General features: G+C 46.6%; 4 protein-coding genes across 11 annotated transcripts; 1 reads left to right on the plus strand and 3 right to left on the minus strand.

The window, feature by feature from the left end:
* Window positions 1-5: 5 nt before the first annotated feature.
* inpp5b (inositol polyphosphate-5-phosphatase B) lies at window positions 6-9,893 on the minus strand. 5 transcript variants are annotated; one of them, XR_015066928.1, is made up of 23 exons: window positions 9,483-9,893; window positions 9,017-9,095; window positions 8,742-8,839; window positions 8,571-8,600; window positions 8,377-8,487; window positions 7,488-7,631; window positions 5,332-5,419; window positions 4,345-4,530; window positions 4,176-4,277; window positions 4,003-4,117; window positions 3,528-3,644; window positions 3,247-3,434; window positions 3,058-3,169; window positions 2,869-2,978; window positions 2,642-2,777; window positions 2,194-2,304; window positions 1,926-2,091; window positions 1,609-1,844; window positions 1,416-1,523; window positions 1,268-1,352; window positions 911-1,028; window positions 697-808; window positions 6-529 (listed from the first exon to the last, which is right to left on the minus strand). XR_015066928.1 is itself a non-coding variant. In XM_085918563.1 (23 exons), the coding sequence occupies exons 1-23, from the start codon at window positions 9,538-9,540 to the stop codon at window positions 420-422; spliced, it is 2,730 nt and encodes a 909-aa protein (XP_085774689.1). In that variant the 5' UTR covers window positions 9,541-9,882; the 3' UTR covers window positions 8-419. The 5 variants fall into 5 exon arrangements, 4 of the variants coding, with proteins under 4 accessions (XP_085774689.1, XP_085774690.1, XP_085774692.1 ...); XM_085918563.1 differs by having other exon boundaries at window positions 8-529; window positions 901-1,028; window positions 9,483-9,882; XM_085918564.1 differs by lacking the exon at window positions 7,488-7,631 and having other exon boundaries at window positions 8-529; window positions 901-1,028; window positions 9,483-9,882.
* A 202-nt stretch (window positions 9,894-10,095) lies between these two features.
* LOC147051536 (uncharacterized) lies at window positions 10,096-14,871 on the minus strand. Its single transcript, XM_085918575.1, has 12 exons — window positions 14,852-14,871; window positions 13,496-13,550; window positions 13,205-13,306; window positions 12,410-12,505; window positions 12,170-12,244; window positions 12,037-12,108; window positions 11,935-11,972; window positions 11,744-11,839; window positions 11,507-11,663; window positions 11,363-11,436; window positions 11,190-11,294; window positions 10,096-11,059 (listed from the first exon to the last, which is right to left on the minus strand). The coding sequence occupies exons 2-12, from the start codon at window positions 13,524-13,526 to the stop codon at window positions 10,811-10,813; spliced, it is 1,095 nt and encodes a 364-aa protein (XP_085774701.1). The 5' UTR covers window positions 13,527-13,550; window positions 14,852-14,871; the 3' UTR covers window positions 10,096-10,810.
* Window positions 14,872-16,375: 1,504 nt separating this feature from the next.
* Window positions 16,376-18,020, plus strand: LOC147051537 (uncharacterized). Of its 2 annotated transcripts, none has more exons than XM_085918580.1 (7): window positions 16,376-16,537; window positions 16,750-16,831; window positions 16,919-17,109; window positions 17,163-17,226; window positions 17,304-17,406; window positions 17,517-17,753; window positions 17,853-18,020. In XM_085918580.1, exons 1-7 carry the CDS (start codon window positions 16,475-16,477, stop codon window positions 17,908-17,910), a joined length of 798 nt encoding a protein of 265 aa, XP_085774706.1. In that variant the 5' UTR covers window positions 16,376-16,474; the 3' UTR covers window positions 17,911-18,020. The 2 variants fall into 2 exon arrangements, with proteins under 2 accessions (XP_085774706.1, XP_085774707.1); XM_085918581.1 differs by having other exon boundaries at window positions 16,922-17,109.
* On the minus strand, window positions 17,927-24,882 carry zc3h12aa (zinc finger CCCH-type containing 12Aa). 3 transcript variants are annotated; one of them, XM_085918573.1, is made up of 6 exons: window positions 22,192-24,882; window positions 21,381-21,712; window positions 21,171-21,310; window positions 19,619-19,853; window positions 19,434-19,540; window positions 17,927-18,844 (listed from the first exon to the last, which is right to left on the minus strand). In XM_085918573.1, the coding sequence occupies exons 2-6, from the start codon at window positions 21,686-21,688 to the stop codon at window positions 18,117-18,119; spliced, it is 1,518 nt and encodes a 505-aa protein (XP_085774699.1). In that variant the 5' UTR covers window positions 21,689-21,712; window positions 22,192-24,882; the 3' UTR covers window positions 17,927-18,116. The 3 variants fall into 3 exon arrangements, with proteins under 3 accessions (XP_085774699.1, XP_085774698.1, XP_085774697.1); XM_085918572.1 differs by having other exon boundaries at window positions 21,381-21,716; XM_085918571.1 differs by having other exon boundaries at window positions 21,381-21,727.
* Window positions 24,883-27,050: the final 2,168 nt, after the last annotated feature.

A 27,050-nucleotide genomic window follows, 5' to 3' on the forward strand; every position in this document is an offset into this window, starting at 1 on the left:
TGACATTGTTTGTCGTTTATTTTTTTATCCACCAAGCATCATCATCACTCCTTCCAAAAAAAAAAAAAAAAGGATTGTATGGGTTATTAATGGGTGAAAATCCTTCAGAAAATTTGCGAGCAGTTTAACGTCAAGAATAAATACACGAAGGAGTTGTTTTCCAACAACGTTTTTTTATATAAAACAATTATGCTGTAGATCGAAACATTAAAATATATTTTTTAAATAAACATGAAAAAGAGGCTCAACAAATCCACAGATCACAAAAACAATCATATATCATCTCAAATTCACTATACAAGATACTAAATCTTTTTAACGTATCTGAAGACTCCTTGAAAATCTGCAAAATTATTAACCGTTTATTTCAAATATAGGACAATGTTTTTTTAGTGTTTTATTCAAATGTGGTCCTCTGTCTAGGATGAGCTGTGGCCCAAGAAGTGCTGAAAGAATTCCCGCGCTTTTCTCTTTTCCGTGAGGTCTTGCTTGCTCGGGGACCGTAGAAGTAACGAGGCGAAGATGGTGGCTAAAGATGGAGACAAAAGATCAAAATAAAGATTTGCGGGCCACGTTGACCCTAGATAAGCTTTGCATTTCAATTATTATCATCCCGGGAGTCCCTATTGAAGGCTCGGTGTAATAAAAATAGAAAAAAACAACAACATACAATTCAAAAAATCGCCATTGTCTTACCTGCGATGGTAACATCCAATCGATTGCTTGGCGAATTCTTCAACAGCTCCCGCAGGAAGGCGGCTATATAATTAAAAACATTTCGGTGGCACTGAGGTAGCATGAAAATGACCTTAAAAAAGGAAGGAAGGAAGGAAGGAAGAAAGAAAACCACTGTCAGATTTCTACCAACCAAAATACTAAACGGCAGGAGGCAGACAGAACCTTCTCACACTGGACGGCGTCGGCGCAGCATTCCAGGCACTGCTGATAGAAAGCGTAGGGAACCACCGGCTCTGGGAGGGCATCCAAGAAGAGAAGCAAGGCCTCCGCTACCGAGTGGTTACTGCCAGCTACGCATCGGTACACGTCAAGGATGCATCGTTTCGGTTCGACAGAAATATCGGTCGACACAACCTGCCTGAAGCAGGGGAAACAAGGGTTGAATAAATATGTCACTCAAACGTTTCCAAAAGAATGTCTTGAACAGTACTGTAAATCCAATTCTGGCCTCTGTTTATGTTAGTGAAACACTTACCTGTAGGGGGAGCCCACGAGCAATACTTTGAGACTCACAGATCGAAAAGGATACACAGAGAATCCGCCATGCCGGTGTCAAGGCAGTCCCGTATTTCGGCAAAATCGCTCCGGAGTCCAGGTTGTTGAAATATGTCTTCCTGTGAAGACAGATCCTTACAGTCAAGGCAAAGCCAATGGATTGTCTCGCCAAAAAGCCTTACCTGTTTGATTGCATTACGAAACAAGTGATCCACCATCATCCAAAGTTCTTTGGGTATGTCCAGAGGCTTTTCCGCGATTCCTGCGTTGTCATTTACCGACGTTTCCATCTGTCGGTTCGGCAAGTCATCCGTTTAGCATCGTTTTGGAAACAATGCCATCTCCAAAGCATAAGAAAGAAAAATAGTCAGCCACCATTTGTTGGAGGGTCTCTAGCGGCACGTCCTGGATGGGCTCCCTCAGCCGACACAGCACGTGGAGGGGGGTGCCGAAGCAACTGGGCAGGTAGCTTCCCGTCACCGAGATGAAGTAGTCCTTGCCGCGCTCCAGGTGGAGGACCAGGATGTCTTCGATGGCTTGCTTGCCGGAATTTAAGTCGGGCGCCGTGGTGCGGTTTACAAAAACCTCAAGCTCGATGTCCACGGAAGCACCTAAAGTCCAAGAGAGCTCAGTCAGGCGAGGGCGCGGCAGTGAACTCGTCAAACCAAGTGAAGACGGTGGACGTTTGGCACCCTGAGCAATGAAGCCTTTAGGGGGGTTGGCCGTGAGCCAGGCCTTGCAGTACGTGGCCTCGTTGGGCTTGGGGATGAACTCGAACTGACACGGCACCTGGCCGTCGTTGACGATGCACAGCGTCCTGGCGTGGTGCTCCATGTACTTCACCTTCTCAAAGTGGAACTAGGAGAGAGAGAGAGAGAGAGAGAGAGAGTGCGGCCGTGGTCACTTTACCTTACGTGGTCTGTTGCGCTCCAGACGTTCCAAACAAAGCGCTCACTTTACCTCTCGTTCGGACAAGGTTACCGACGGAATGCACTCGTTCTCCATTTTGTCTAAATTGCGAACAATCTCTTCAAAGGTTTTCTTGTAGGACTCTGCATTGACTCTCTTGATCTGTGAACCATTAGACAATGACACAAACGTGATACATTACTTTTGATGACGCTTAATGGTTACAAAATTCATCATGCTTTTTTTTTTTACAGTAATTATCACCTAAAAAAATACAATCATAAGCAACATTCAAGTACAGTAATGCTGTATGGCCAAGTATTCTTTAAAATCCTACCAAAACGTTTGAAAACGAGAACTCCTAAAGTATTCTATGCAACTGTACTGAGATTAAAAGAAATACAAGGGACTTGCGTACCACTAGAGGGAGCCAGAGTAACACACGCCAAACAAGTGTACTGAATTTACAAATATTTGTGACAAGTCAGCAAATGATTACCCCAATGACGAGGAGGGAACTGACGGGCTTGTGGTCGCTAGTCTTCAGCGCCATGTGACTCTGGTAATGCTGCTGACCGATGTCCTTCCCTCGCCACAAGATGCGATCGCACCACGCAGGCACGCGGCATTTTTCACTAAACGCGCAAGAAAACACATTTTGCTCTGGAGTCTTGAAATCAAGAATCCAAATGAGGAAGACTCAAATGTGAAACGCCATCGACCCACCTCGTGTCCCACATGTCGGAGCCGGTGTCGTATTTGTAGGTTGGCTGGAAATCGATGCCCCCCTCCACGAAGCCGACAAACACCGCCTCCTCGTCGATCTGCCTCTTGAGCTGCCGACGGACGCGAGCGATGAGCGCGGACGGAGCGGGCCGAGACCGGAGCGGGCCGAGACCGGGCCGAGCCCGTTACCTGATCGTACGTGTGAAGCATCTCAAAGTCCTTCTTGCTGATGAGCTCCTTCACGTTGTTGACATCCAGATCGCTGATCCTGTAGTTGAGGTCACCGATCCATAAGACCACACTGATCAGTCAACAAAAGAGAAAGCAAGTTAAAACCCAAAAGGATGGCAACGAGAGACGCTCGCCCGCCCGCCCTACTCGTGTTTCATGATGGTCAGCGGCGGTTGCGTGGGGTCAGCCTGGCGAAACTGCAGGCGGCTGCAAATGTCTTTGTAGTCCTGATTGCGCCTTTCGTACTCTTCCACGTGCGCCGCCAGGTGACAGTTGACCACGCAGATGTCCGAGCTGTGGAAGCGGAAGCGGATGCCCACCGCGCCTTTGTTGCCCTGCCGGACGGATGGACGGACGGCCAGCGCACGCGAGTCACCGTCAGATCGTCAGACAAATACGGACGGTCACCGCTCCGCTCGCTCGCTTACCATCCTCCCCATGATGCCGGTCCCCACCGACTCCACCTCCACCTCCGAAATGAACTCGGCGTGCTCCTTCCTCACGTAGAAGAGCAGCATGATGCCCACGAGCCGCACCAACTTCACCTGAAAAGAGACATTCAACCCGTCCGTCAGATGGGAAAGAAAACCATAAACATATTTTCACGATACAGTCATTGACTAAAAAGGGCCGTTCTAAATTTCGTTAGCGGCGGACGAGAAAGTCTGACGTCGACTGTCAACGAGAGCAGAAGCTTTTGTCAGAGCGCATGGAGCAAATGAAAAGCTGCTTTCACTGCGCCACGCACACAGAGGAAGAGGAAACTGCTAATCTACAGTCAGCACTCGCAGAAAAGGGGAAGCAGATGAAAGACAAACGTTTCATCAACTATGTAGGAACAAGTCACAAATCCTGGAAAGGTTGCGAAAGAGAGAGAGAGAAAAAAAAAGGTGAATTTCTTACTAAGGCATACTTGGCATCAGGATGCAAGGCGTCCGACACAGCCTTAGTCCACTCCATCTCTTTGGGGGTGTCGTTGAAGAAGAAAGCCTCTTTGCTGAGGTCCAGCTCCTGGAAGCTGAAACGTAGGCGGGATGAGTCCTTCGAAGCGTCTCCTGGCGGCACTCGCTACCTACCCCACGCAGTACATGTCGGGAGGCTCCGGCGTGCAGCTCAGCCACGGGCGGAGGCTTTCTTTGGGCGCCTGCCCGTTCACATTGTATGTGCCCAGGAAAAAGCTGCCCCACACAAAAAACAATGGAACCAACCGCATTTGTAGCACTGTGTGACAAAAGCGTTCCGTACCTGAAATGTTCTCGGTAAATGTACAGGTCCTCGTTCTTCAGCAGCTCGCACTTGATGAGGTTGTCGCGCAGGCCGAACTGCGGCATGGCTAGAATGTGAGATTTGTTGGACGGCGTGTGGCTGGACGAGCGCACCAGCTCATCCCGCTCCGAGCGGCTGGAGACGTCCTCGCTGGAGACGCCCTGACTGCGGCAGGCCACGAGAAAGAGAGAGGGGAGAAAAAAAAATTGTCGTTAGGTGAGCTGGCACAGACCAAGACGGCCGCCGCAAAGGGTATGCATGCATGCATGCGCTCTATTTGTGTAGAGGAGGGACGGGACGGGAAGGAAATGCAATACTATTGGCATCTTTCTAGGAATGAGCTGTAACTCAACTCAATAGTCCGAGTGGCGAGCGGCAGGCAGCCCACTTTCATTTTGCTCTTACTCTCCAAATGTACCAAAGCTGCTGCAAATTAGATGACTTTTGCAAACATTTTTTTTTTTTTTACTATATTTTAACAACGTGCATAATAATTGCTTTTTACACACCGACCCCTAAGGCTTTTAAACCGTCAACCTTGAAAAAAAAAAAAAAAAAAAGGTTATAGCGGTTGACTCGCCGTTGTTTTCATCCGTGTTTGACGGGGAATATTTTAAGCTCTTGAGTAACGCTCAGTTGCAGCTTCAAGCAAAAGAGTCAGGCATAAACGCTGGAGGCGTCAGGCGTGTTGACAGACGAGACGACGGGGCACAATTTGCCACTACAGGGGACAAGTGGAGAATTATTATTCACTTTTAATCCTTTGTGATCACATTTGAGCCAAATATTTGTGCCAATAAAGTGACCATTATGCTTTAGACGCTTTGTTTCTCTTGTTCCTGGAGAACAGAAAGCTTTCTGAAGAACTCGAATGTTCTTCAACTCCTTTCTGCCGCCGGGTACAAAAAAAAAAAAGAGAGAGAGATGGTTACGTAAGGGTATTAATTGCAGGCCTGAACGCTTTACCTCTCTGTTTTGGAGCTGCGCGGTGGCGTTGCACTGTTGGAGACCTTTAGCCGTTCCAAACTTCGCTTTTTCTTGTCCGTCGCTTTCTCTGTCAATAAAAAATAAATAAAAATAAAATCAGGAGCACGTGCATTAGATACACTTGTCTGTAAAAACAATACAATTCTGGGACAAGGTTATGATTCTCTTTGCAAGAGTGGCCTTTATGTACCTAATGAAGTGTCTGGTGAGTGGCGTTGCATCTTAATGGGGGAGACAGCGTGGCTTTTGAAAGGCTGTGCCACGGGCACACGTTTTTTTCCGGACAGGAAATGAACCCGATACGAAAGCTTCTTACGCTTCTGTGCGCGCATAACACGAAAGTCAATTTTGGTAAAATGATGTAAATCATTTTTCGGCATAGTCGCTCAAGTGCAGCATGTGAAGTCTCTGGGGAGAGGAAGAGGAAGGTCACAAACAGGAGTGTTCTGCTTTGGCCCAGATAACGTGAATTGCTTTCCGAGCACCGCGCTCAGAAAGGAAAACCCGCGAGGGTGGTTAAAGATATCTGTGTCGAAGAACAATAGAAGGGGGGGAGAAATTTGCAAAGGCCAGCCACCGTTCCATCTCTCTCGCTCTCTCAAAAAAAAAAAAAAGATTCAAATGAGCTCCGGCTCTTTCTACTTTGGTTATTTGGAGAGTCATGCATAATTCATTCACTTTCAAATGTTATACAACCAAAAAGAAGCTCTCTACTTGTTTAATTTCATAGCACTTATGTGCCAAGACATCCAACTGTTATTTTTCCTTTTGTTTTCTCCCCCGGTAGATCTTCAGACAACTCAGCATCTTTGTGTTGTTATTCAACACACTGCTGTTAGTTGACTTGTGTTTGTTCACCTGCTTCCCTCAAAGCATCAAATTGCTTTTGTACTTTTTTCCTCACATGAAGAAACTTTGCATTCTCATCAATTGTACCTACAAAATGACACTTCTGACACACATTTAAGTGCATTTCATCTCGTCTTTTGAAGAACTGCACTTACACTGATAGGACTCTTTATCAAACGTTTTATCATTTCACATCAGTCACTCAGTCTTTCCAATACGCATGGACAAGGTTCAGCAGTACACAATCGCGCCTACAATGCAACATTACAAAAGCCATAAATCCGCAGAGGAATGAGCATTACTCCTAAAGAGGATCGCAAAAGTCCGAACCGCCTTTCATAGTTCGCCATAAAAGTTACGAAACTCAAACATCAAAAGCATCACAAAATAAAACAAATTTAAAAAAGTAAAATAAAGGGAGAGTGAAGCGATGAAGACACCAATTGTTTCCCAATGAATGACGTTATTACCACACTGTAACCGCAACGACACTAAACACTCAATCGACGGTGTAACAACCCACGTCCACCTCGTCCAATGTACACGTATTAAAAGGTTATATAAAAAGGATATCAATATAATCGATCCCCCGTCTGAGATTTACTTCCATCTTCGTCGACAGGCAGCTGCCTGCCTGCCTGCCTGCCTGGCAGCCTGCCTGGCAGCCACTCACCCATTCACTTCCTTAAGCTAGGCTGCTAATTAGCCGAAGCTAACTTATCAATCACGGTGAACAAAACAACGAAAAGCGAGAGGAAAACGGAATATTTGTTCGTCATACCAGAATCTCTCATGACCATTGACATGTCCGTGCGCTGTTTCCACGGCCACGCATTGTGGGGAGGAGAAAGCGAGTCCGCGCCGCGGAGAGAGCCAGCGAGACCTGCCCATGCTAACGTTACCGTGGGCGGAGCCAACATGGCTACAACAGGAAAACAACCTAATGCATATCAAAAAACATTATTTCTTTCCCTCGGTGTCTGTCTGTCTGTCTGTAAGTTGTTGACAGATTGTTCCAAAAAAGTTATTTGTGTCCTTTACAGAAACGGCCAAAAATGCGCACGTTCTAGTTCCAATACTGTCATTTACGACACCACTTAAACACACCTGGAGTAACATGCTATCAAACGTTACAGGGTACAGACATTTTTGCTCCTGTCAAGCTAATATTATGATGATTTTTTTTTTATCCAGCTATTAGTGTTCAGAATGACATACGGCCTAAAAGATTTGGGTTGCGATGCAGTGTGGCCCTCAGTCAGTTGGAGACAGCGGTTGCGACAAACCTGTTTTCCTATGCTGGTTGAGTTTATTCAGCGTTGTGCCGAGGGGTGCGAAGGCTTGTTTGACAACTCCCTGTCCTTTGGTGCCACTTCGGTATTTACTGATCCACTCAAATTTGGCTTCTTGCTTCGGAATCTTGCAAACGTCTAAAGCCGAGAAAAACAGAGAACGAGACCGTTTACGAAACGTCCACAGAGAGCAAAATTAGGCGGGCGATGGCTCACCTTCTCCCTTTCCCACAAGCTTACTTTTAGGAGCCACACGCACCACGTTGTGTAAACCCTCCATTTTTGCTACCCTAACTAATCCTCTTCGCCACACACCCAAAATAAACCAGCGCTACCCAAAAACGTCATCATCCGTGTCTTGGAGAGACGTCGACTGGAAAATAGTGCCCAAGTGACAAAAGTGACATGTCCCTGACAAATCCCATCACACTGAGCTGTTTGAACCAAAAGGCAAATCTTGAGAGTTGAGAGAAAAAAAAAAAAAAAAAGTCGTCAAGACAAAGAGGTGCCACTTCCCGGAGAGAAGAAAAGAAAGACGCTATATACTACATTTGAACTCCACCTCGTGTTGCGTCACAGTCTCCCTACGTCACGCCCAGGTGAAGGCCGGGTCGCATTTCGGAATGAACGTGCTCGTCAGGTAAACGCGACTCCACGACAAGAGGGCATTTCTGACCTGGATGAACAGGTTCCTTCATTTCAAAAACAAAAACAAACCGAGTGTTTCGACTCAGTTTGAGTTGTGCTATGTACTATTGTTATCACAAGACTTAAATTGTAACTTCTTTTTAAAATCCTTAGTTTGGCTCCACACATGTCATTAAGATAACGGTTTTAAACGGAGTGGACAAAACAATAATTGCTGGCATTAAAAGCAACCTACCGCTCCACGCCCTGATGACCTGGCTGAGGAAGAGTCTCGAGTGAGACCCGAAGGGAAGCGTGAGCTCCACACTTTCATGCTTGTAACTCACTCGCACTCGCGTATCAGCGCCTTCCAAAAAAGAAATAAAAAGCTTTGACATCAATGAGAGTGAAAGAAACACAAACGCACAAGAAAAAACCCAACAACCTTACCAACAAGTACAAGCTTTTCTGGAGAGGAAACTGTAAAACACAAACAAATTGCAATATCAAACTCATCTCATGTTCATGTTTTGAATCGAACTACTGAAATACAAAATATTCCAATGATAGTTGATGAATAGTACTGGATATTTTAAAATATGAATAGGCAAATATAGTCACTCTCAACAACAGCAAAGTCCGGGTCGATTGGGACTATGTCCTCCAGAGATACGTCCTCTGCAGTAATGGCCATCCTCCGATGGGTATAAATAAAGATTCTGTTTGAAGAAGAAAAATGACTCTTTAGCTACATGCAGTCATCGGACACTCCATTAGGTACACCTGCACAATCACACCAATAGAAGAGCTACATAAAAAGGAACATATGCCATACAGTATGCAGTGAAATGACAACTGTGTATTTTCTAAAGTACTCGAGTAGTTTTTCAACTCACGCATGCTCTTTGGCAGACTCCACCAATCCCAGCAGTCTGCTTTCAGTCGTGTCGTCCAAGAGGACGTCACATTGAACAGCATGTTTTACGCCTCAATTCAGGAAGTGTTCAAAGGAGCAATCGGCAGTAGCTAACAAAATACAAACACGAAAGCAACGGCGCCGTCTGGTGGTCAAACGCGCTCATGAGCAAACTTGGCTCCCAATTTGGTTTCGTCCCACCCGTCTAACATGCAAACGTGTCCTCCCTCCCTCCCTCCCTCCCTCCCTCCCTCCCTCCCTCCCTCCCTTCCTCCAACAACACTAACTCTCGTTCAAACTTCAAAATGTTCCTATTTGCCCACGCATAACGCTTGTTAGCGCACCAAATTAGACCTCTTAACAGATCTCGATAGGATTAGGAATCCCAAATTGAGATGAAGGAGCTAAATCCGTCGCGTGACGACTAACAAGAGAAAGGAAGGATACTATGATGCACTTTTCGTCTCCTTTCAGTGTGTCTTGGACGGCAATGGACTGATCCATGACGGCTGTGGTCTGTCTTCAAGCAACTTGTAGGAAGTCCACGCGTGGGTGGTCGTCGTGGAGCTCATGAGTGGGCGACGGACAAACGGACGGACGGACGGACGGACGGGTTGCACCTGGGTGTTGTGATGTCCAAAAGTTCACTTGTTTGATGCCAAACTCCTCAGTGGGCTGCTGCTGCTGCTGCTGCTGCTGCCGCTGTTGCCTATGCTGCTTTTCACACGACTGCCACGCACTGATTGTGAAGCCTGCACCCGAGTGACGTCACAACAGGGCTGTCAAAAAGCACACACCAACGCCCGCCCGCACTAATGCAAACTAAGAGACAAACGTGTACAAACAATCCCACGATGCTCAAAGTAAATCATCTTGGTTGCACTCTGCTTTTAGTGTGAAAGCGTCTCAACATGTTGAAAGAAGACATGCCTGTAACGTTCATAAGGGAAACAGCACCCTCTAGTGGATGATTTACCCCATTTCCGAAATGCCGCTCAAGCATTTTTGTTTGTACAAACGTTTAACGCGTCATTAATTCCAATCAACATTCCCCAGGCAGATGGTGGATGAGATTTATTTCCAAATAGAAATGTCCTTATTTTACACAACACAAAACTCGTGACTTGATGCAACTTTGATTTTCAAATTTACGTCATCAACTAAGACATTCACAAGGAAATTTAAAACAGCAATAAGAACAACAACACAAAAGTAACTAAACAAATGCCTCTGCGAAAACATCGCAACGGCTTTCCACCACACTTTGTAACCCTTCCCTGCTGGTGTTGCATAAAGTGCATAAGAATATTAAATATATTGTCACAGCTACATCATTCTTGCCATGGCTTTATAAACGATAGAAATGAAGAGAAAGCATTTTAGTGGGAAAAAAAACATGAGGGCAAGACACGCCTGCATAATGAGGAAAGAAATCTACAAAATGCTCATCTTCGAAACCTTAACTGAATCAATGTAACTATCTTTTTTTCTCTCTCTCGATGATGCTGACTTATTCGAACCTCCATTTCTAAGGCACATTTCTATTTCCCAAAATATAAAATGTCATTGGAAGCGCTTCATGTTGTATTTTACTCACCAAATGTAACGTGTTGTCTTTTCAATACTTATGTCAAAAATGTGCAGGACCTTAAAATGTGTGTGTGTGTGTGTGGGGGGGGGCAACCTTACAAGTGTGTGTTTAAATGTCACCAAACATCTTGTAAACTACAAGCACATATCAGCAACATAGACTAGGGGTATCAATTTTGCATCCTCACAACAGGAGGCCCAAAGCCAGCAGGAGGCACATCGCGGTCGATCCCGATCCAAGACGAGCGCCCGAGGCGTCGGAGGAAACGTGGTTAAGTGTCCCGTTGAGCCACAGGCAGGACACGGCGCCGGCGTTGCAGCACTCCAGGTGGCAGGGAGGCGAGGTGGCGCCCTTGCACGGCGTCTGGTCCGAGCAGGAGGTGGTGCAGCCCGCTGTCCACTGCGTGTCGGAGTTGACCGTTTGCTTGCTCAACTGGAGAAAGAATGGCGTACAATTCATACGGAACTTTGGCGCTCTGGCTCAAACAATAAAAGTATGACTTTGGCGCCATCTTGTCAGGTTGAACTTTGACCTAAGCTGGCTTCACTCTCCTGGTGCTCACCTGGCATTGCAGCTGTGTGGAGGAGCATGTCTCCAGTGTGTCGCTGAAGCTGCTGTAGCAGGTCGCGCCGGTGCAAGTCCCTTTCTGGCATTTGTTTCCCGGAGACTACGAGAGAGGAGCAAAGTTTGGCCGGCGATCGGCTTGGACTATGCTGTGTTTTTTTTTGCCCTTACTCGAGTTGTCGTAGCTCGACGGGTAGGGGTCACGGTCATCGCCGTGGTGACGGATGCGGTGGTCGGAGCGACTGCTTGGCAAAAACAAAGGGGAAAAAAAAAGAACAAATGATACATGAAGCGCCAGCCGGACGTGTCTCCTACCCGTGGTGGTCGGCATCAGGGATGCGAAGGTGTCGGCGAGGCAGCCGGTGCTGTTGCAGCAGGCCACGGCGCAGTTGACGTCAGTGGCGTTGGCGCAGCCACTACTGCAGGGGGCGCTGCAGTTAGCCGTGTAGTACATGGCGTCCATCCTCAACAACTGATTGACAGCAGATATACGGTTGGTATGAATTAAGAGTTGAAGCATGCAAACGATGAGGTTCCCGCCGGTTTGCCTACCTGACACCATTCACCGCTGGCACACTGCGTAGCATTTTGACTGGCGTACATGGCGTCGCATTCTGAGCAGTTACACGAAAATACCGGGCAGTATATCTGCATTCCAGAGACAAAGAAAGATGGAAAGAAAGAGGTAAGCTAGCTAGCGAGCGAGCGAGCTTGCTAGAAAGACGGATTTGCGTTCGACTTACCATGTCCATGGTTGTCACTGTCATATTGGCCATGCTCCCTGTAAAGAAGAACGGTTAACACTGGCAGATGGAAACGTCACAAACCTGTAGAACAAAGCCTACCAGTGGAGGTGGACATCATTATCATGGTGGGGTTGCCAGAGCCAGTGTTTGGACTCATGGTGGTGGGCATGGCTGTGGAGACGTGGAATCGTTTACAGCCAAGATTGGTGTAAATTGGTGAGATAAAACTTACTGGTGGCGGACATCATCATGGAGCCACTGTTTGGGCTGGCTGCCATGGTTGTGGTGGTGCTGGAAATGGGCATGGCTGTGGAGGAAAAAGAAACATCAGTTGATCCTGTCTTGGCTTTTTTTTGTTTTTTTTTGTTGAAAAATACTATCTTCTATATAAAAAATGCTCCTGTGTTGTGTAAGATGGCCAAAGGAGTGTTTACATGGGGAAACAAAATGAATGACATAAAATAAAACACACTGGTTGGCATGGGTGCTTTGCTGGTAGACATCATCTTCGTCGTCGTCGTCGGTGTCCCGGAGCCGCTACTTGAACTTGAGGAGATGGACGTGGCGGCTGTTGAGGAGGCAGAGGCGGTCCTTGTATTAGGACCACTAACTGAGCTCGTGGAAGCCATTTGTGTTGGACCAGCAGCGCTTGTTCTCGAGGACGATGCCAGCGTGCTGCCGCTTTCTGGGACTGTGGATAGAGGCGCGCTCCATGAGGTGGTAGCTGCAGGTGAGGACCACCACATGGTGGTGGCTGCGGCAGATAAAGGTGCGCTCCGTGAGGTGGGAGCCGCAGGGGAGGAGGGCAATGACATGCTGGTGGCTGCAGGGGAGCTCGATGAGGCGGTAGCCGCAGGGGAGGAGGGCAACGGCACGGTAGTGGCTGCTGTGGATAAAAGCGAGCTTAAGGTGGTAGCTGCAGATGAGGAGGACGACATGGAAGTGGCCGCAGCGGACAAAGGTGCGCTCGATGAGGCGCTAGCCGCAGGGGAGGAAGGCAACGGGACGGTAGTGGCTGCTGTGGATAAAAGTGAGCTTAAGGTGGTAGCTGCAGATGAGGAGGACCACGTGGGAGTGGCCGCAGCGGACAAAGGTGCGCTCGATGAGGCGCTAGCCGCAGGGGAGGACGAGCGTGACACGGTAGCGTCTGCTGTAGCTAAAGGCGCGCTTGAGGGAGGCTGCGGAACGGTCGTCACGGATGCTCCTGTGGAAGGCGAGGCGGTGCCAGAGGGCACGCTTGTACCTATGGACGTGGAGGCGGCCGTACCGGACACGGGTGAAGACCAAGTGGCGCCGGACGTGCCTCCTGACGTCACGAGAAGTAGCAGAGCCAATAAAAGGAGACGTGGTGGCGAGACGCCGATCGGGTCTGAAAAAACAAAACGCCATCCGTACGTTGTGACCGACAGCGACAGTGAATCGTTTGTCTGCCTTTACGTGGGTAGAAAGATTCGCAATTTCTCCCCGTAGAAAAACGATGGCGGTTACGTAACCCGACAAAGCAAATCCAAAGAAGGAAAGGTCAAACGTCGTCCGTAGGAATAATCAAAGCTCATACCTGTGTACATTTGAAAAGTGGTTGCGGCCATTGTCACTGTGGCAGCCCAAAAAGCCTGCAATCACAAACAAGCAAAAAGATTGGCAACAAATGACCACTGGGGCGGCAAAAGATTCATTTGAATGGCTTTTGCTTTGCCAAGGGCATGTGAGCAAATACATTTGTCATCCTCTCCATTACAATCCCAGCGATTGTCTCGGCGAAGGTGATCTCATAATTGTTTGCTTGGTAGCGATGGAGACAAAAGAAAGGACGGACGGGCTCTGAATTTGCTCAATTTGTCTTATGGGTTTACACAATACCAGTTCCATGTATTTGTTTGGGGATCCAGATGTTATTCTAACCATACACGCATCCGTATTTGCGCACGCTTGATCCGTGCACGCAATTAAAATCTGTTTGTTCCCGGATCAGTCCCAATGGGAGGACCGGCTTAGGAGTGCCACTTGTTTTTTTTTTTTTTTCCTCTTCCATCGCGGCCTCCTCTGGGTTCCACACCCTGGAAACGCAACGACAACAGCGGCCTGGTTTCACGTGGCAACTGCGCAAACGTGTCGTCATTCGCCGCCGACCGAAGGCTTTCATCAGGTGAGTACGTTGCCATGGTTACGCACGATCGAGAAAGAATTACAGGTGTTAACAAAAAAATAGAAATGGACGGAATGGGACGTGATGAACATGAATGGTACGAGAAATATTGACAAATAAAAGACAAACTTACACTCAACAGATTTAAGAAAAACATCAAATATAATAGCATAAACTAAAATAGAATAGCATAAAATTAAAACACAAATTGTCCTAACGTTAAACATAATAATACAAAGCAACACACAAAAGCAGAACCTTAAAAAAAAAAAAAAACAAAACCTAGGACATACATATAAAACATTTCTAAACAAAAATAATATATATATATATCCACACTTTGGTATGGTCAATTGATGAACTATTTTTAATCAAATAAACAAATCAAAATAATATATGAATACTTTGCTATCCTCAATTGATGAACTATTATTAATCAATTGCGCTCATAGTGAACATAACAGATTTACATCATAAATATTTAATGATATATATATTTAACTGAATTTTGTTTCTAAAACACACAAAAAGCTGTAACAAGTACATCATAAAACCTTTTTTAGATTGGTAAATAAAAAAAAATCCCTTTCAAAGTCAAAAAAGTGACCTGAGTTGTGGAAAAAGTGATGGAGGGATCACGGCTGGCTGCCTGGCTGCCTGGCTGGCTGCGTAGTTGCGTGGCTGCCTGGCTAGCTCATGCAGAAAATCCAGATTGGCAATAACAATAATGGCGATTGCCAGTGTTTTATTGCGGGTGCGCTCGCTCACCTGCTGTGGCGTGGCGTGGCTTGTGTCAGCTGCGGGTGAAGTGAATGAGTGCTTGTGCGAGACCCTGCCTGCCACCTCTGCTCCCTCCCTCCCTCCCTCCCTCCCTCCCTCGCCTCTTCCACCAACCCCGAGGCTGCCTTCTCCCGGTTTCGCCACTTTCGGGAAGCGACGTAGGCCGGGGACGCCTTCACCTGGGTAACATTACCATGGCAAGTTTGGGGGGGTTTTAAAAAAAATCATTCACTCTCATATTTCTGATATGAAATAAATAAAGGGATAAAATGTGATTCCATTTAATGACTTCATTTAATTCCCTGTACTTTCTACTGCTTTGACAAAATAGGTTCTACTTTTTGACTTAAAAAAAAAAAACACATCCAGGCAAAACTTGCATGTTAACACAATGTTAGCAAATTTATGAAACTTTTTTTCAGAATGACTTCTTTTACAAGTCTTTGTGGTCACAAAACTCTCATTGGTCGCCATACTACTTTTGCCACCTGGGTCCAAAAAAAAAACAAGACAAGTTCAAGAAATAACTCGGTTCCTGATAGGTGATATCGTAATATGGGCCTTTGGTTTCGGTCAAACACAATGTGAAATCAGACCGCCACCCCCTTCCTCCCTCCCTCCCTCCCTCCCCCCCCAATACACAACAATTCTGCCTTTGTGACCAGCACAACATTGAATTCTTTGCCGGCGACACAAAAGACACTCGCACCAATCATGTGACAGTTTTGGTCCCATGTAGTTTTACTTTTTGTTTGCAAAACCACGCACAAGCAAAGAGTGTTTTGGAGCAGTTTTTTAGCCCAACAACATCTTTCATTTCTCCTCCTCCACGGGACAACGGTGCACTTCAAACACTAATAACCTGTTATCCGATCACATAGAAACTAAGACGCGATCCATTGTCCTATTTGGATGTTTCATTTGACCGGATTTCCAACTCAGATGGTCCACGGACGTATTTTGAAGAACAACAGCGCCCCTACAGGCCTGTCTTGGTCACAATAGGGACAAGGTGTTTCTAGGCAAGGCTCAGCGGACTAAATGAAACTACCCGCATGCAACTGGACTGTGCAACTCGGCGACTAAGAGGATTAGACGCCATTGACGTCGCCAGCGGGATGCGCAGCAACGGGTCAGGAAAGTTGTCAGCGATCCAAATCAAAAAATAAGACAAGCAGGTGCTTCTGCTGCTGCTGCTGCTGCTGCTGCTGCTGCTGCTGTGTTATGAGCTTGTTCTGCTCGGATTTGCTTGGATTGAGCCTGGGGCAAAGGTCAGTGGGCAGCTTTGTCTCGGCACTTTTCTTCTTAGCTGTCAATCGCGATTAACCGGATGAGCGTTTCTGTTCTGTCTATTGATACAGTAAAGCCAGAAAAAAATAGCTAGAGCTTTTTTTTTTTTTTTGGCGCTAAGGGTAAATCAATAAATGTAATAATGTGTATTGATACAGTAAAGCCAGAAAAATGTATCGAAAGCTTTTTGGCGCTAAGGGTAAATCAATAAATGTCATAACTGTTACTTTGGCCCCATCTTGTGGATTTTTTTGTATTCATTTAATTCCATTGTAATTTGTTTCACTCCTTAGTCATATCACCACCATGTGAGGTGGCAGCATGCTGTGGACCATCGTTTCATTGTCTTTGAAAGGGATACTGTGCACCTGCAGGTTTCTTTGGGTGAGACTTTTACATCTAGTATACAAGGTTTCCAAACTTTTGTGCAACCAAGGCAAATGTTTTACACAATAAAAAAAAGAAAAGAAATCACAGCAGACCACCATCAGGCTCTCTGCCGCTAGAGGGCGATAGCGAACTCCACTAAAATGTGGTTACTTTTTTTTTTTTTATTTGGTATTTTTTAAATAATGCTGATGGGTTTAATGTTTCAGATTTGTCCTTACAATGCTATCCAGTTCCTGCCAAGGGAAAAACACACAGCAGAAAAAAGCTTTCCTCAAAAACTACCGACGGGTAAGGTCAAGCAAATCTGTTTACGAAACTTTGATTAAAGGGGGACATAGTTTGTAAAATTGACATTTGACTTGAAATTGTGAATAGCAGGTTGTGAAAACAAAATGGCCGCCGCCGCCATACCGGGCTGCCCGGACCGCACGGCAGAACTCCAAAAAAGGCTGAGCAAAACCGAACAGGACATCCTGTCGCTTCGAACCAGAATTGCGTGCGAAAGAGCATCATGGGAAAGAAAGTTTGCGGAGCTGCAAAGAAAACAGGAGGCGCTTTGCAATCAGGTATTAAGATGGATCAAATAATATGAGCACAACTGAATCTTTGATGTGCATAGATCATCTTTGAGGCGGGGCAAAAAGTGGACAACGGAGACATTTTAGGAGACTACTCAAGCAAAGGCAAGTAACACGAATCATTACGTACGGCTCAATTGGGGCGGAGGTCACGCACCATGCTACGCATCTACTCCAATTAGAGCTCAGCGAGTCTCGCCCAGATGTTTCATCTGGTGGAAGCCCGTCGTCCTCGTCACCCACGCGGCGCTCCGCATCGGCCTGGTCTTGCTCTTCGGCATCCAGGTACCGCTCATGAGAATGATACACGTCCCGATTTGTTGTCTTATTTCCTAAGGTGTTTTCCGTTTTGTGGTCTTTATGACCTGAGCGGCAGTTCCGTTGTCTGCCGGCAGTGTTGGATCGGGACGCTCTCTGGGGCCACACCGGGTTTTCGTACCGCACTCCCCCTTGGACCTGCGCTTGGGCCACCGGGTTCGAATCATGCTGCCGTCCGGCCGAATCAGCACGGGCAGCGTCCGTTTCCTGGGCCACCTGCAGGGGGAGTCAGAGCTCCATCTCGGGGTGGAGCTGCAGTCTCCCGACCACGGCGTGCGCGACGGCCACCACAAGGGACACTGCTACTTTGACTGGTGAGCTCGGGAGCAAGTCTTGTTCAAGGGACGGGACTAGCGGAAGGTCATTCTCTATGAATATATATTTATCATTTTCCTGCGTGTGTGTGTGTGCAGCAAACCTGGCTACGGTGCCTTTGTACCCTTTCACAAGCTACTGATGGCTTGGGAATGAGGACCACAGCGTGAGGAAATGACAATCATCACTATCAAGTCTTCTGAGAGCCATAGTAAATGCATGAGAAAAAAAAATACGACGCTACATTAAAACATGATAATGACTTAAGCAGGTTTATTTGAGGTTTTATTGGTTCTTACAATTGCACAGTGGGTCATAAGTCCCCGTCCCCCCGGCCGGATTTAAGAAGCTTCCAATCAATTTTAGAGGAACATGCCACTCAGAGTCTTCTGGTTGACAATCTCGGCGGCCAGTTTCTCGGCGTTTGTCACATGCGGGAACATGTGCATCACCGTAGCCACCTGTTGAGGGCTGAAAATGGCCTGCAGTTTCTTGCAGACTTCGAGTCTTTGGGGGTCCAAGTGCTGCTGGGTGCAGGCGGGCTGCTGCTGCTGCCGCCTCAAGCAGGAGGAACCAAAGCTGTGGCGCTCCGGGGAGCCCAGTGGGACCGGAACTCGGGGCAACGCACAAAAGGGATCCGACCAGTAAGCCAAGGGAGCCGGTGCACCGTGGTTCTGCGCCGGGAATGAGAACGGAGCCGCAGAGTCCCAGTTTCCGTGGCACCCGCAGGACGGTCTGGGTTCAGCGCTTTCCAGCCTGTGCGGGTTTCTGAGGTAGACGTCAGAGTGCTGACTTATAGAGGAGCCCAGGCCCGAGTCCAAGTACCGATGAGCGGAACTGGGTCCAGAACACTCTTGGTGTCCAGAAGACGGAGCAAGACGTGGACCTTCCCAGTAGATCACTTTGTTTTTGCTAGCCTGAGCGGGGTGAGAAGACCACTGATGGTCCAACATGTTGAGTTTGGGCGGATGGAGGTAGGGCATTGATAACTGGGCTTTTTCTCTCAGTTGGTCAGCCAAGGAGACATAGGAGCGGTTGGCCCGCTCTGGATGGTAGTACTTACATTTCAGGCCGTAAGTGCACTTTTTGTCTGAACGGAGCAAAAATAACAACAAAGAAAGATCATTTGCCTCCGTTTGATTGATGGAAAGTTTGTCCATTGGTATTATTATACTGGTGTGCTTTTTTTTTTGGAAGGTCTGACTTGATTGTTTGTTGGAAAGCTATCGCCCAATTTATTGGATTGTTGATGATATAGAACTAGGTGAAAATATTTGATTTTATTTTTATATAAAAAATAGAAATATATATTATATATATTAGATGTATATAATTTCCTATATTGAATATTATTTTTTTAGGGAGTGTCAGTCAGGATTTTTTTTTTTTTTTTTCCCCCCTGACAGGGCTTGGGCCCTGAAGGAAATTGCATTTTACCTGGACAGGACAAAGTGACCGTTGATTGCGAGATAAGGCCCCGAGCACAAGGCAACAGAATTCTTGTTTATTACTGTCCACAAAGGATGAGTCACCTTTCAGGGCTCTGAGACCTCACTAGTATTTGCAGAGGCATGTACCTCGGTGAAATGTTTAGGGGGCTTAAACATGAGCCCTGAAGCTGACCGAGACGGAAAATTGGGACGTTTCGTTTAGTCTCGGAGACGAGTATCGGCTCTTACCATATGGACACAGTTGTCTCTTTGGTTCAGGCGGTAGTGGCTTTGTCCTGAGTAAGTTGTCAAGAATGGGACCGTGACGGCCGAGAGGATCATCTGGAGGCATGAACCTGCTCCACCAAGAATACGGCATGAGCATATTTGTCGACATTCTCAGTCATGAAGCAGACAGAGAGAGGAAAGCTTACTTGTCGTTGACAAAGGAGTACATGAGGAGCCTCTCCTGGATGCATTTCTTCCACTCGGGGTTTTCCGCCTGCAGGTCGCGGTAGGTGTCGTTGGAGACGATCACGCCGTCCGACTCGTACGCCAACTTGACGATGTAGCGGTCGTCGTAGCACACCACCAACTTGCCGTCCACGCGGCGCGAGGGGGTGAACACCACGCGTTTCTGCCTCTCCAGCTCCATCAGGATGTGTGGATCTGAAAAATGCCCAGTAAAAGCAAAGAAATGAAGTCAAACTGGACCTGGGAACACAACGTGGCGTGACTACATTGGTTTCAGACAAAAGGACATAAGCAGTGCTTTCTAAAATACAATTCCGCATTTCACGCAAGTCTGCGTGTGAGTGACAATTAGGCCAATCAAAGACATGTTGCTTCTTTATTCAGTGGCAGTGTTCTTCTGCAATGGTGTACAAATCCTTGTTTCATTTCTTTATTTTTCACTTGAAATGTTCAATTTTCTCATATCGGCACTTTATCAGATTAATTTGATGTTTTTTTTTTGTAATTTTTCACTTCAAATTTAGAATTTTCCCAAACCTGCACTTTATCTTATTAATTTTCTACTTTTAATTTTACACAAAAAATTTAGAATTTTACCGGATGCACTTGATTTTCTTCTTTTTTTTATTTATTTTTAAAATGTAGAATCTGCACTTGATCTTATTGCGTTCTTGTTTCCTCCAAGAAGCACTTTGGTACACATGACTGTCGAGTGAAATTGCAACAAATTGTTCAATTTGTGTCGTGAAAAGCGAACAAATCTCCGCCTTCGTAGCGTATTTTAAAATCAATACGTGACTGGCGTGACATGACGTAGGCCGGGTTGTATAATTTGCATGTAATTTGGACAGGGACGCAGCCAAGTCGATGGAGCGTTGAGGTCAGCGGCAAGGAACACACACACACCTAAGTACTTCCTGCTGCGGCTCTGGCAGAATTCAGAACATGCTGAGGTATTTACTTCCTTGTTCACACACAGCACAGCAAAAGAGAAAAAGCGCTCCACCCTGGCTTTGCTGCTAGCAAAACATGGCCAGTAATCTTGCTGCTGCAATCGAATAGACGTAAAGGCTTTACACAAAGACTGACTTGTTTGGATCCACGTGCAAATAAAAGGGACTCAATGGGCTGACATTTGGAGCCTAATTCATTTTAATGCAGCGTAAAGATGGCCAAAAGGAACGCAGGATCACTTTTTGCTGTGTTCAAATCGTTCAATGATAACTAATTCAAGTCAAGTCATATTGGTCATTCTTGACAGAAGATAAAGAATATATGCACGCCTGTGCGATCACACGCCTGACTGTATGAATTTAATACACTTGATACATTTAATGTAATAATTGATTGATATGAATGAATGATTACATTTAATGAAGTCATAAATAAATAAGAATACTACTACGACTCATAATACATTCATTTTTTGCTTTTTCTTTTGGCGTCAATCACTTTCGTCAGTGGTTATCATCTACATAGCTGACATGGGCGGGGGCGATTGAATTGCCTCACCCTTTATGGCCGCGTCGGGGCGGCTCTTCTCTTTGCGCCAAGATGGAACGAACACAGTAATGGCGCTGTGTCCTCTCTGCAGGAAGAAGTCGACTGCCAGTTGGATGCCTCGGCACGAGAACACTTCGCTGCTGCCGTGACTGGGGAGAGAGGGCTTCCTATTTTTGGGGCCGTCGCACATGATATTCCAAACGCGCGGCCGCTTCTTACCTCATGGCAACGTTGCTGCCGTCGATAACGATGGGCCTCAAGTCGGACTGCGCGGCCTTCTCGGCCTCAATTCTGACAGGTCTGGACACTTGGCCCGGATCCTCCTTGAGCTCTTCTGCGTGAGTTCTCCCGCGGATCCCAACCAGCTCCTCCAGCGTGGCGTTGGTGTCGGCGCAGGGGCCCAGCTTGGACAGCGCCGCGTCCACCTCTGCCGTGGAGTAACCCAACTTGCGGAAGAAGTCCACTCGGAGCTGGAGCTCCAGACCCTCTCCGGGGGCTGAGCTCGAGCCGGAGATGGTCGGATCCATCCCGGAGAGGAAGAGTGCTTACATCTACCTGGGGATATCCTTAAATCAGGAAAAGTCACATTCTTATGATGTCACCGCGAGACCCAAATTCACAAGTTGCTCGGGGTTTCAAACTCATTTGAGTGTAACGACCGACGACCTCTCGGCAGACGCCCGACACGCTTCCAAGAATGTGAACAATGTGGAAAAGACACTTTTCGATGGCAGGCAGGCAGTCAGCCAGCTAGCCAGCCAGCCAGCCCTTTTTGTATACAATAACATCAACAAACTTTGAAGACAAAGGTGGGAGGAGGGGGTCTCGCAGCACAGCCTCAGGCTAGTCGCTCTTGGTTAAATATAAACCCCACAACGCGAAAGGAAGACTCACTTTGTCCTCAACGCGCTTGTCCCTCCGTGATTAGAATTGATCAGCTATAAATGACTGCTGCATTCAAGGTTTCCCAAAAAAAAAAAGATCACACTTTGATGCCAGGGCAGTTGAAAAAGCATTGAAAGTAACTTACCGTCTCAGTGTGATTGTTCCTCCTGGCGTGCGTGTCCTTGCGAGACTGTCAAAGTACAGTAAAGTTTCCTCCTCCCACTGGCAGATGTTAGGCTGAGGAACATTTGCATAACCTGAGTGTGCACGTGTGAAAGGAACACGGTACCAAGTTAAAATACCACATTTCAAATCAAACAAAAAATACCAATCGAAATATCATGTAAGTGGCAATTATATTAAAAAAAATTTTTTTCAACTAAAAAAAAAGAAATAAGGCAGCTAATGTAAATATGGCGTTTTTACTAACATTCTCTAATCTACATACATTTGAACAGAATATTCATTTAGTGTTTCAAGTTATAATTTTTGTATCTAATTTAAATACAGATTTAAATCATTAAATTATTATTATTTTTTTTTAGGTCAAACGGGGACAGTGGCCTCATCAAAATAGCTCACCGGTGATAGGACATTGTGATTTCCGAGGAATGTCTTTGAAGTGAAGTCATGGGGAAATTGATCAAGATCAAGTCTTGGGTGTTTAATGTTTATCTGTTTGCGACGGTCACGCTCACACAAAACACGTGTAGCTGAACACCGAAGCAAACCCAAACAAGCAGAGCAACTTTTCTTTACGAAACAAACATTTCCAGCAGATTGGGAAAAGACCAAACCCAAAGTTGTGCTATGCTACATTATGGCCGCCAGATGTCACCCTAGCACCATACATGGGATTGTCAACCGAGGTCCTCTAGTGGTATGTGGCGGTATTGCAGGTGGTCCGCGAAATCGGAAAGAATTGTCACAAAATAATATGATTAGAATAAAATTCAAATAAAATGGATCCATTATTTAGACCAGCTCGTTTAATATGATGTCAAATGTAGGTGAGATGCCCAAAATAGGTGCAAATCAAGAAAGAGCCTAGTTTGACTCTCAGATTGACCTTTTGTCCTTCGGGCTGCACTTTGGCAAGGCTGCTTAAACTGCCGACACTTGATCAAACCTTTGACGGACGGACTGAGGGCCGGCCGGCCGGCCGGGTCAGCTGTCTGTCACAAATATTCATTTGCCTATGATTGGGCAAAGTAAAGAGAAGGCGGCGGCCTTTTCAATGGGAGCAATCCATCTTCACAGCGCCCGTGTCAGAGTGATTCCAATTTAGCCGCTCTTTTGGATCCAAAAAGGAAATCAAGCGGCGCGGGCGGGTCCACCCTTTGAGCAGCCGGCCAGTCGGCGACAAAAACTGTCAGCGACAAGCGCGTGGGCACGCCGCCCGCCCAATATCCCGCACATTCATCTTGTTCCGTTATTGCTTCAGCGAGCAAAGGCCCGGAAAAGACGGCAGGGATGAAAGAGTCAAAGGGGATGAAAATTTGCTTTGATTAGCGGCCAATTCTTTCTCCTTTTGTTTTGCCTACCTCGGCAATTATGTTTTTGAAAAGCAAACTACTGGTCACAGCCGGTTGCGACTGGTTTACAGAGCGGCCAAACACGTCTGTAACCTGCCGGGTGGGGCCGGGTGGGGCGGGGCGCTCCAACCATGTGCCGATTAATGACCTAGCCCTGTCAGCGCAGGTCTACTCGCTCGTCTGCATATGACTCATGCCCAACAAAAGGCAACTCTTCTGCCAGCTCGGGTCGGTCGGGCCTGGCGCACGACAGCCGTTTACACTCGAGCGGCCCAGCCCGACCCGGCCCGGCCCGGCCCGACCCGGCCGGGCGACGCTCCAAGATGTTCATTCCTTCCTATTGATGGCAGAAGACACAAGCAGAAATGATGGCCCAAGTGTTCAAAAAGCAGCTTCTGTCCGCCAGCTGTTGCTGCGTCATGATTAATGCATTCTCTAGCGGGAAAGAAACCCGGAGTGTCTTCACAAGCGCTTTGCTCATCTCACCTGCGGTCGGAGCGGCGCCGGAAAAAAAAACAAAAAAACGGCATCAGAATTGAAAAACTCAGAATGATCTCGCCTTGTGTATGTGTGTGTGTCTAAACCCAGAATGGGCTTGTTGGTTTTATATGTGTTCAGTCAGTGTTGAAATATTTGAAGGAAGGTTAATAGCGGTCGACTTGTTTTTCATTTGGTGTTTGTCATGATTTCTTCCCTCTGGGTTTCTGTTTCTGTTTCTCTTTGCAAACGTCAAATTGCTGAATTTTGGAGATAGCGCTCAATCTTATCTTATCCACAGCGGCTTTGACAAGATCTTGTTCCAAAAGCCTTGCGAGAAGACTTTATAGTTTCCAACCAAACCAAACTAAAAAACGATTTTGGGGCTGTGTGCAATTTTCTATTTGAATTAATTTTGTTTCCATTTTTATGATTTATTTCCGATAAACGTTTGCTTGAATTTTCATCAACGCAAATCATCTCTCTAGATGGATTGATGTGAGGTGGAGCGGCATCCCCAAACGGATGGCGTCGGGCCCGAGAGGTTCCCGTCCGTCTAAGGTCATTCTTCCTCATTACCACCCACAATTTCTAATCTTGCTCTCAGCCTTGTTTACCTGAAATGCAATTTCAAGTTCAGCATGAAAATAATTGCCGCGCTAAGTAAATCACCCCCCCGCTGCGACATGCTATAGAATTTCTGGATAATTGCAAAAATGCAAACGTCAAAGTCCGCTATACACTCAAAACATAGCAAGAAAAGTCTTCCTTCCTTCCTTCCTTCCTTCCTTCCTTCCTTCCTTCCTTCCTTCCTTCCTTCCTTCCTTCCTTCCTTCCTTCCTTCCTTCCTTCCTTCCTTCCTTCCTTCCTTCCTTCCTTCCTTCCTTCCTTCCTTCTTCCTCCCTCCCTCCCTCCCTCCCTCCCTCCCTCCCTGCCTGCCTGCCTGCCTGCCTGCCTCCCTCCCTCCCTCCCTTCCTTCCTTCCTTCCTTCCTTCCTTCCTTCCTTCCTTCCTTCCTTCCTTCCTTCCTTCCTTCCTTCCTTCCTTCCTTCTTCCTCCCTCCCTCCCTCCCTGCCTGCCTGCCTGCCTGCCTGCCTCCCTCCCTCCCTCCCTTCCTTCCTTCCTTCCTTCCTTCCTTCCTTCCTTCCTTCCTTCCTTCCTTCCTTCCTTCCTTCCTTCCTCCCTCCCTCCCTCCCTCCCTTCCTTCCTTCCTTCCTTCCTTCCTTCCTTCCTTCCTCCCTCCCTCCCTCCCTCCCTCCCTCCCTCCCTCCCTTCCTTCCTTCCTTCCTTCCTTCCTTCCTTCCTTCCTTCCTTCCTTCCTATTGACGACTTCATGGGGACGGCGACACCGGGGAAGTGGTAAGTGAACGAGGCAAGGTTTCAATTACGGGCCAACGCGGAAAGGGCATCTCGGCGAGGAGATTGAGATGTCATTGCGACAATGTCCAATTAAAACGCTGAGAAAGCTTTCATTCTTCTTTTTATTAGAAGCGCGCGAGCCGGTTAAAGGTGAGAAGCTCTCAGCTGTGAAATGACTACAGCGAGCGCACATAAATTGTATTATTATTTTATAATTTTATTTTTTACAATTATTTGAGTGTGAACATGCGCGCGGTGTGATGTTCGGATTGCGCGAAGACGTGCCAAAAATATTCCTGTACTTATAGGATGCTGCAAAAAATGATTGCATGTTTATTAAGTTTTGGATCATAAAGAGCGACTACAGTGCTCTTAAAAAAGATGGAGCCTTATCCTTGCTGCCATTTAGGAAATTTCATGATAGGTAGTTTGGATGATTTGATTATTTTCATTTATTTATTTTGACTTCTGACTTAAAAACAATATGATCCTTTTAATAGTTCTTCATAAATCAAAAGCAGTGTCATTTATCCTTTGACTGCTTCAACAAGTCGTAGCAAAGACACACAAGTGCATTTGGCGGTTGCCATGGCGATGCAAGCTGTTAATTGAGCTCTATCTAATAAGACCACAATATCCAACTATTCTTCTTCTGCACCCCTAAAGCCGCGACATAAATTGTTCATTTCAAAGTTTGACAATCGAGCGCGTTCAAATGTCCCCATTTGACTTTCCCAACTGGATAACGTGCTGTCTGTTGCTCATCATCAAGCTTCTGCCTGCCAAACGGAGGTTACTTCCTTCTCTCCATCACTTTGTCACAAACATGGAGGGAGTCAAATACGAATTTGGGTTTGTGGGCTGCGACTTTCCTCAAGTTAGGCAACACCGCTCAAAGCAATCAATAACCCACAACGGAATTCCACATTTTGTTGGCATGGCAAATTCACGGCCAGCCCGGTTCGGGGCTGACCCGGACCAAACTCGCCGTCTCTCGACCGCACTGATGGAATGCAGAAATGCCAGCGGAGGTTTCTGAGCCCGCACATAAATCGATGGCAACGAACAAATATGTGAGCCGTGGACGGACGGCGTGAGCGTTCTGTGAGTTCCCCGCTGAATTCAGCTCAAATGCTTTGCAATGCTGAAGAAGGGAAGAAAAAAAATGCACTCCTATTATCTGCATCTGTGCAACATCTTCCCCCAATATCAAAAATGACACTTCATTTCTTTGAAAGTCCTTTTGAACAGAGATGTCAGATTTATGGTGCACTCCTTCTAAAACAGGAACTTTGTGAGGCTGCTAATGCATTTCCTCAATTCTGTCGTTTTTCTGACATGATTGACGACTCTGTTTTGGGGGGGGGGGGGCCATAAATGTAGCGCCGATGCTATTTAACGACAAAGTCATTTCTTTTTATACAAAGTCAGATGAAAATAGACAGCGATTGACTCGGACCCATCGTTACACGCACCATAAAGGACTCAGTCCTAAGTATCCGTCCTTATTCGGACACAAACTGAGAGAATGACGTTCACGGTTGTCTCTTGAATATTGTGTTAGAAGAGAGCGCCAGGGCCAAATGCCAGAGTCACAATGTCGCCAAACGCCAGGCTGATTTCAGGCTTGAGGG

Source organism: Syngnathus leptorhynchus, chromosome 8, assembly GCF_054491065.1.
Source record: "Syngnathus leptorhynchus isolate UIUO chromosome 8, UIUO_Slep, whole genome shotgun sequence".
In the NCBI taxonomy this organism is placed as follows: Eukaryota; Metazoa; Chordata; class Actinopteri; order Syngnathiformes; family Syngnathidae; genus Syngnathus; species Syngnathus leptorhynchus.

Excerpts from the sequence above, each read along its gene's own strand:
- inpp5b (XM_085918563.1), bottom strand. The coding sequence starts at position 9,540 with ATGGATCAGTCCATTGCCGTCCAAGACACACTGAAAGGAGACGAAAAG. Across the intron at positions 2,979-3,057 it reads TGCTTCACACGTACGATCAG|CTCAAGAGGCAGATCGACGA; the intron begins GTAACGGGCTCG and ends GTCCGTCGGCAG. Across the intron at positions 2,305-2,641 it reads GTTCCCTCCTCGTCATTGGG|ATCAAGAGAGTCAATGCAGA; the intron begins GTAATCATTTGC and ends AATGGTTCACAG.
- LOC147051536 (XM_085918575.1), bottom strand. The coding sequence starts at position 13,526 with ATGGCCGCAACCACTTTTCAAATGTACACAG. Across the intron at positions 11,840-11,934 it reads CAGTGACAACCATGGACATG|ATATACTGCCCGGTATTTTC; the intron begins GTAAGTCGAACG and ends TCTGGAATGCAG. Across the intron at positions 11,295-11,362 it reads GTCGAGCTACGACAACTCGA|TCTCCGGGAAACAAATGCCA; the intron begins GTAAGGGCAAAA and ends CCTCTCTCGTAG.
- LOC147051537 (XM_085918580.1), top strand. The coding sequence starts at position 16,475 with ATGCTGTGGACCATCGTTTCATTGTCTTTGAAAGGGATACTGTGCACC. Across the intron at positions 16,538-16,749 it reads GCACCTGCAGGTTTCTTTGG|ATTTGTCCTTACAATGCTAT; the intron begins GTGAGACTTTTA and ends TTAATGTTTCAG. Across the intron at positions 17,110-17,162 it reads AGGAGGCGCTTTGCAATCAG|ATCATCTTTGAGGCGGGGCA; the intron begins GTATTAAGATGG and ends TGATGTGCATAG.
- zc3h12aa (XM_085918573.1), bottom strand. The coding sequence starts at position 21,688 with ATGGATCCGACCATCTCCGGCTCGAGCTCAGCCCCCGGAGAGGGTCTG. Across the intron at positions 21,311-21,380 it reads GGCAGCAACGTTGCCATGAG|TCACGGCAGCAGCGAAGTGT; the intron begins GTAAGAAGCGGC and ends CTCTCTCCCCAG. Across the intron at positions 19,541-19,618 it reads TACTCCTTTGTCAACGACAA|GTTCATGCCTCCAGATGATC; the intron begins GTAAGCTTTCCT and ends TTGGTGGAGCAG.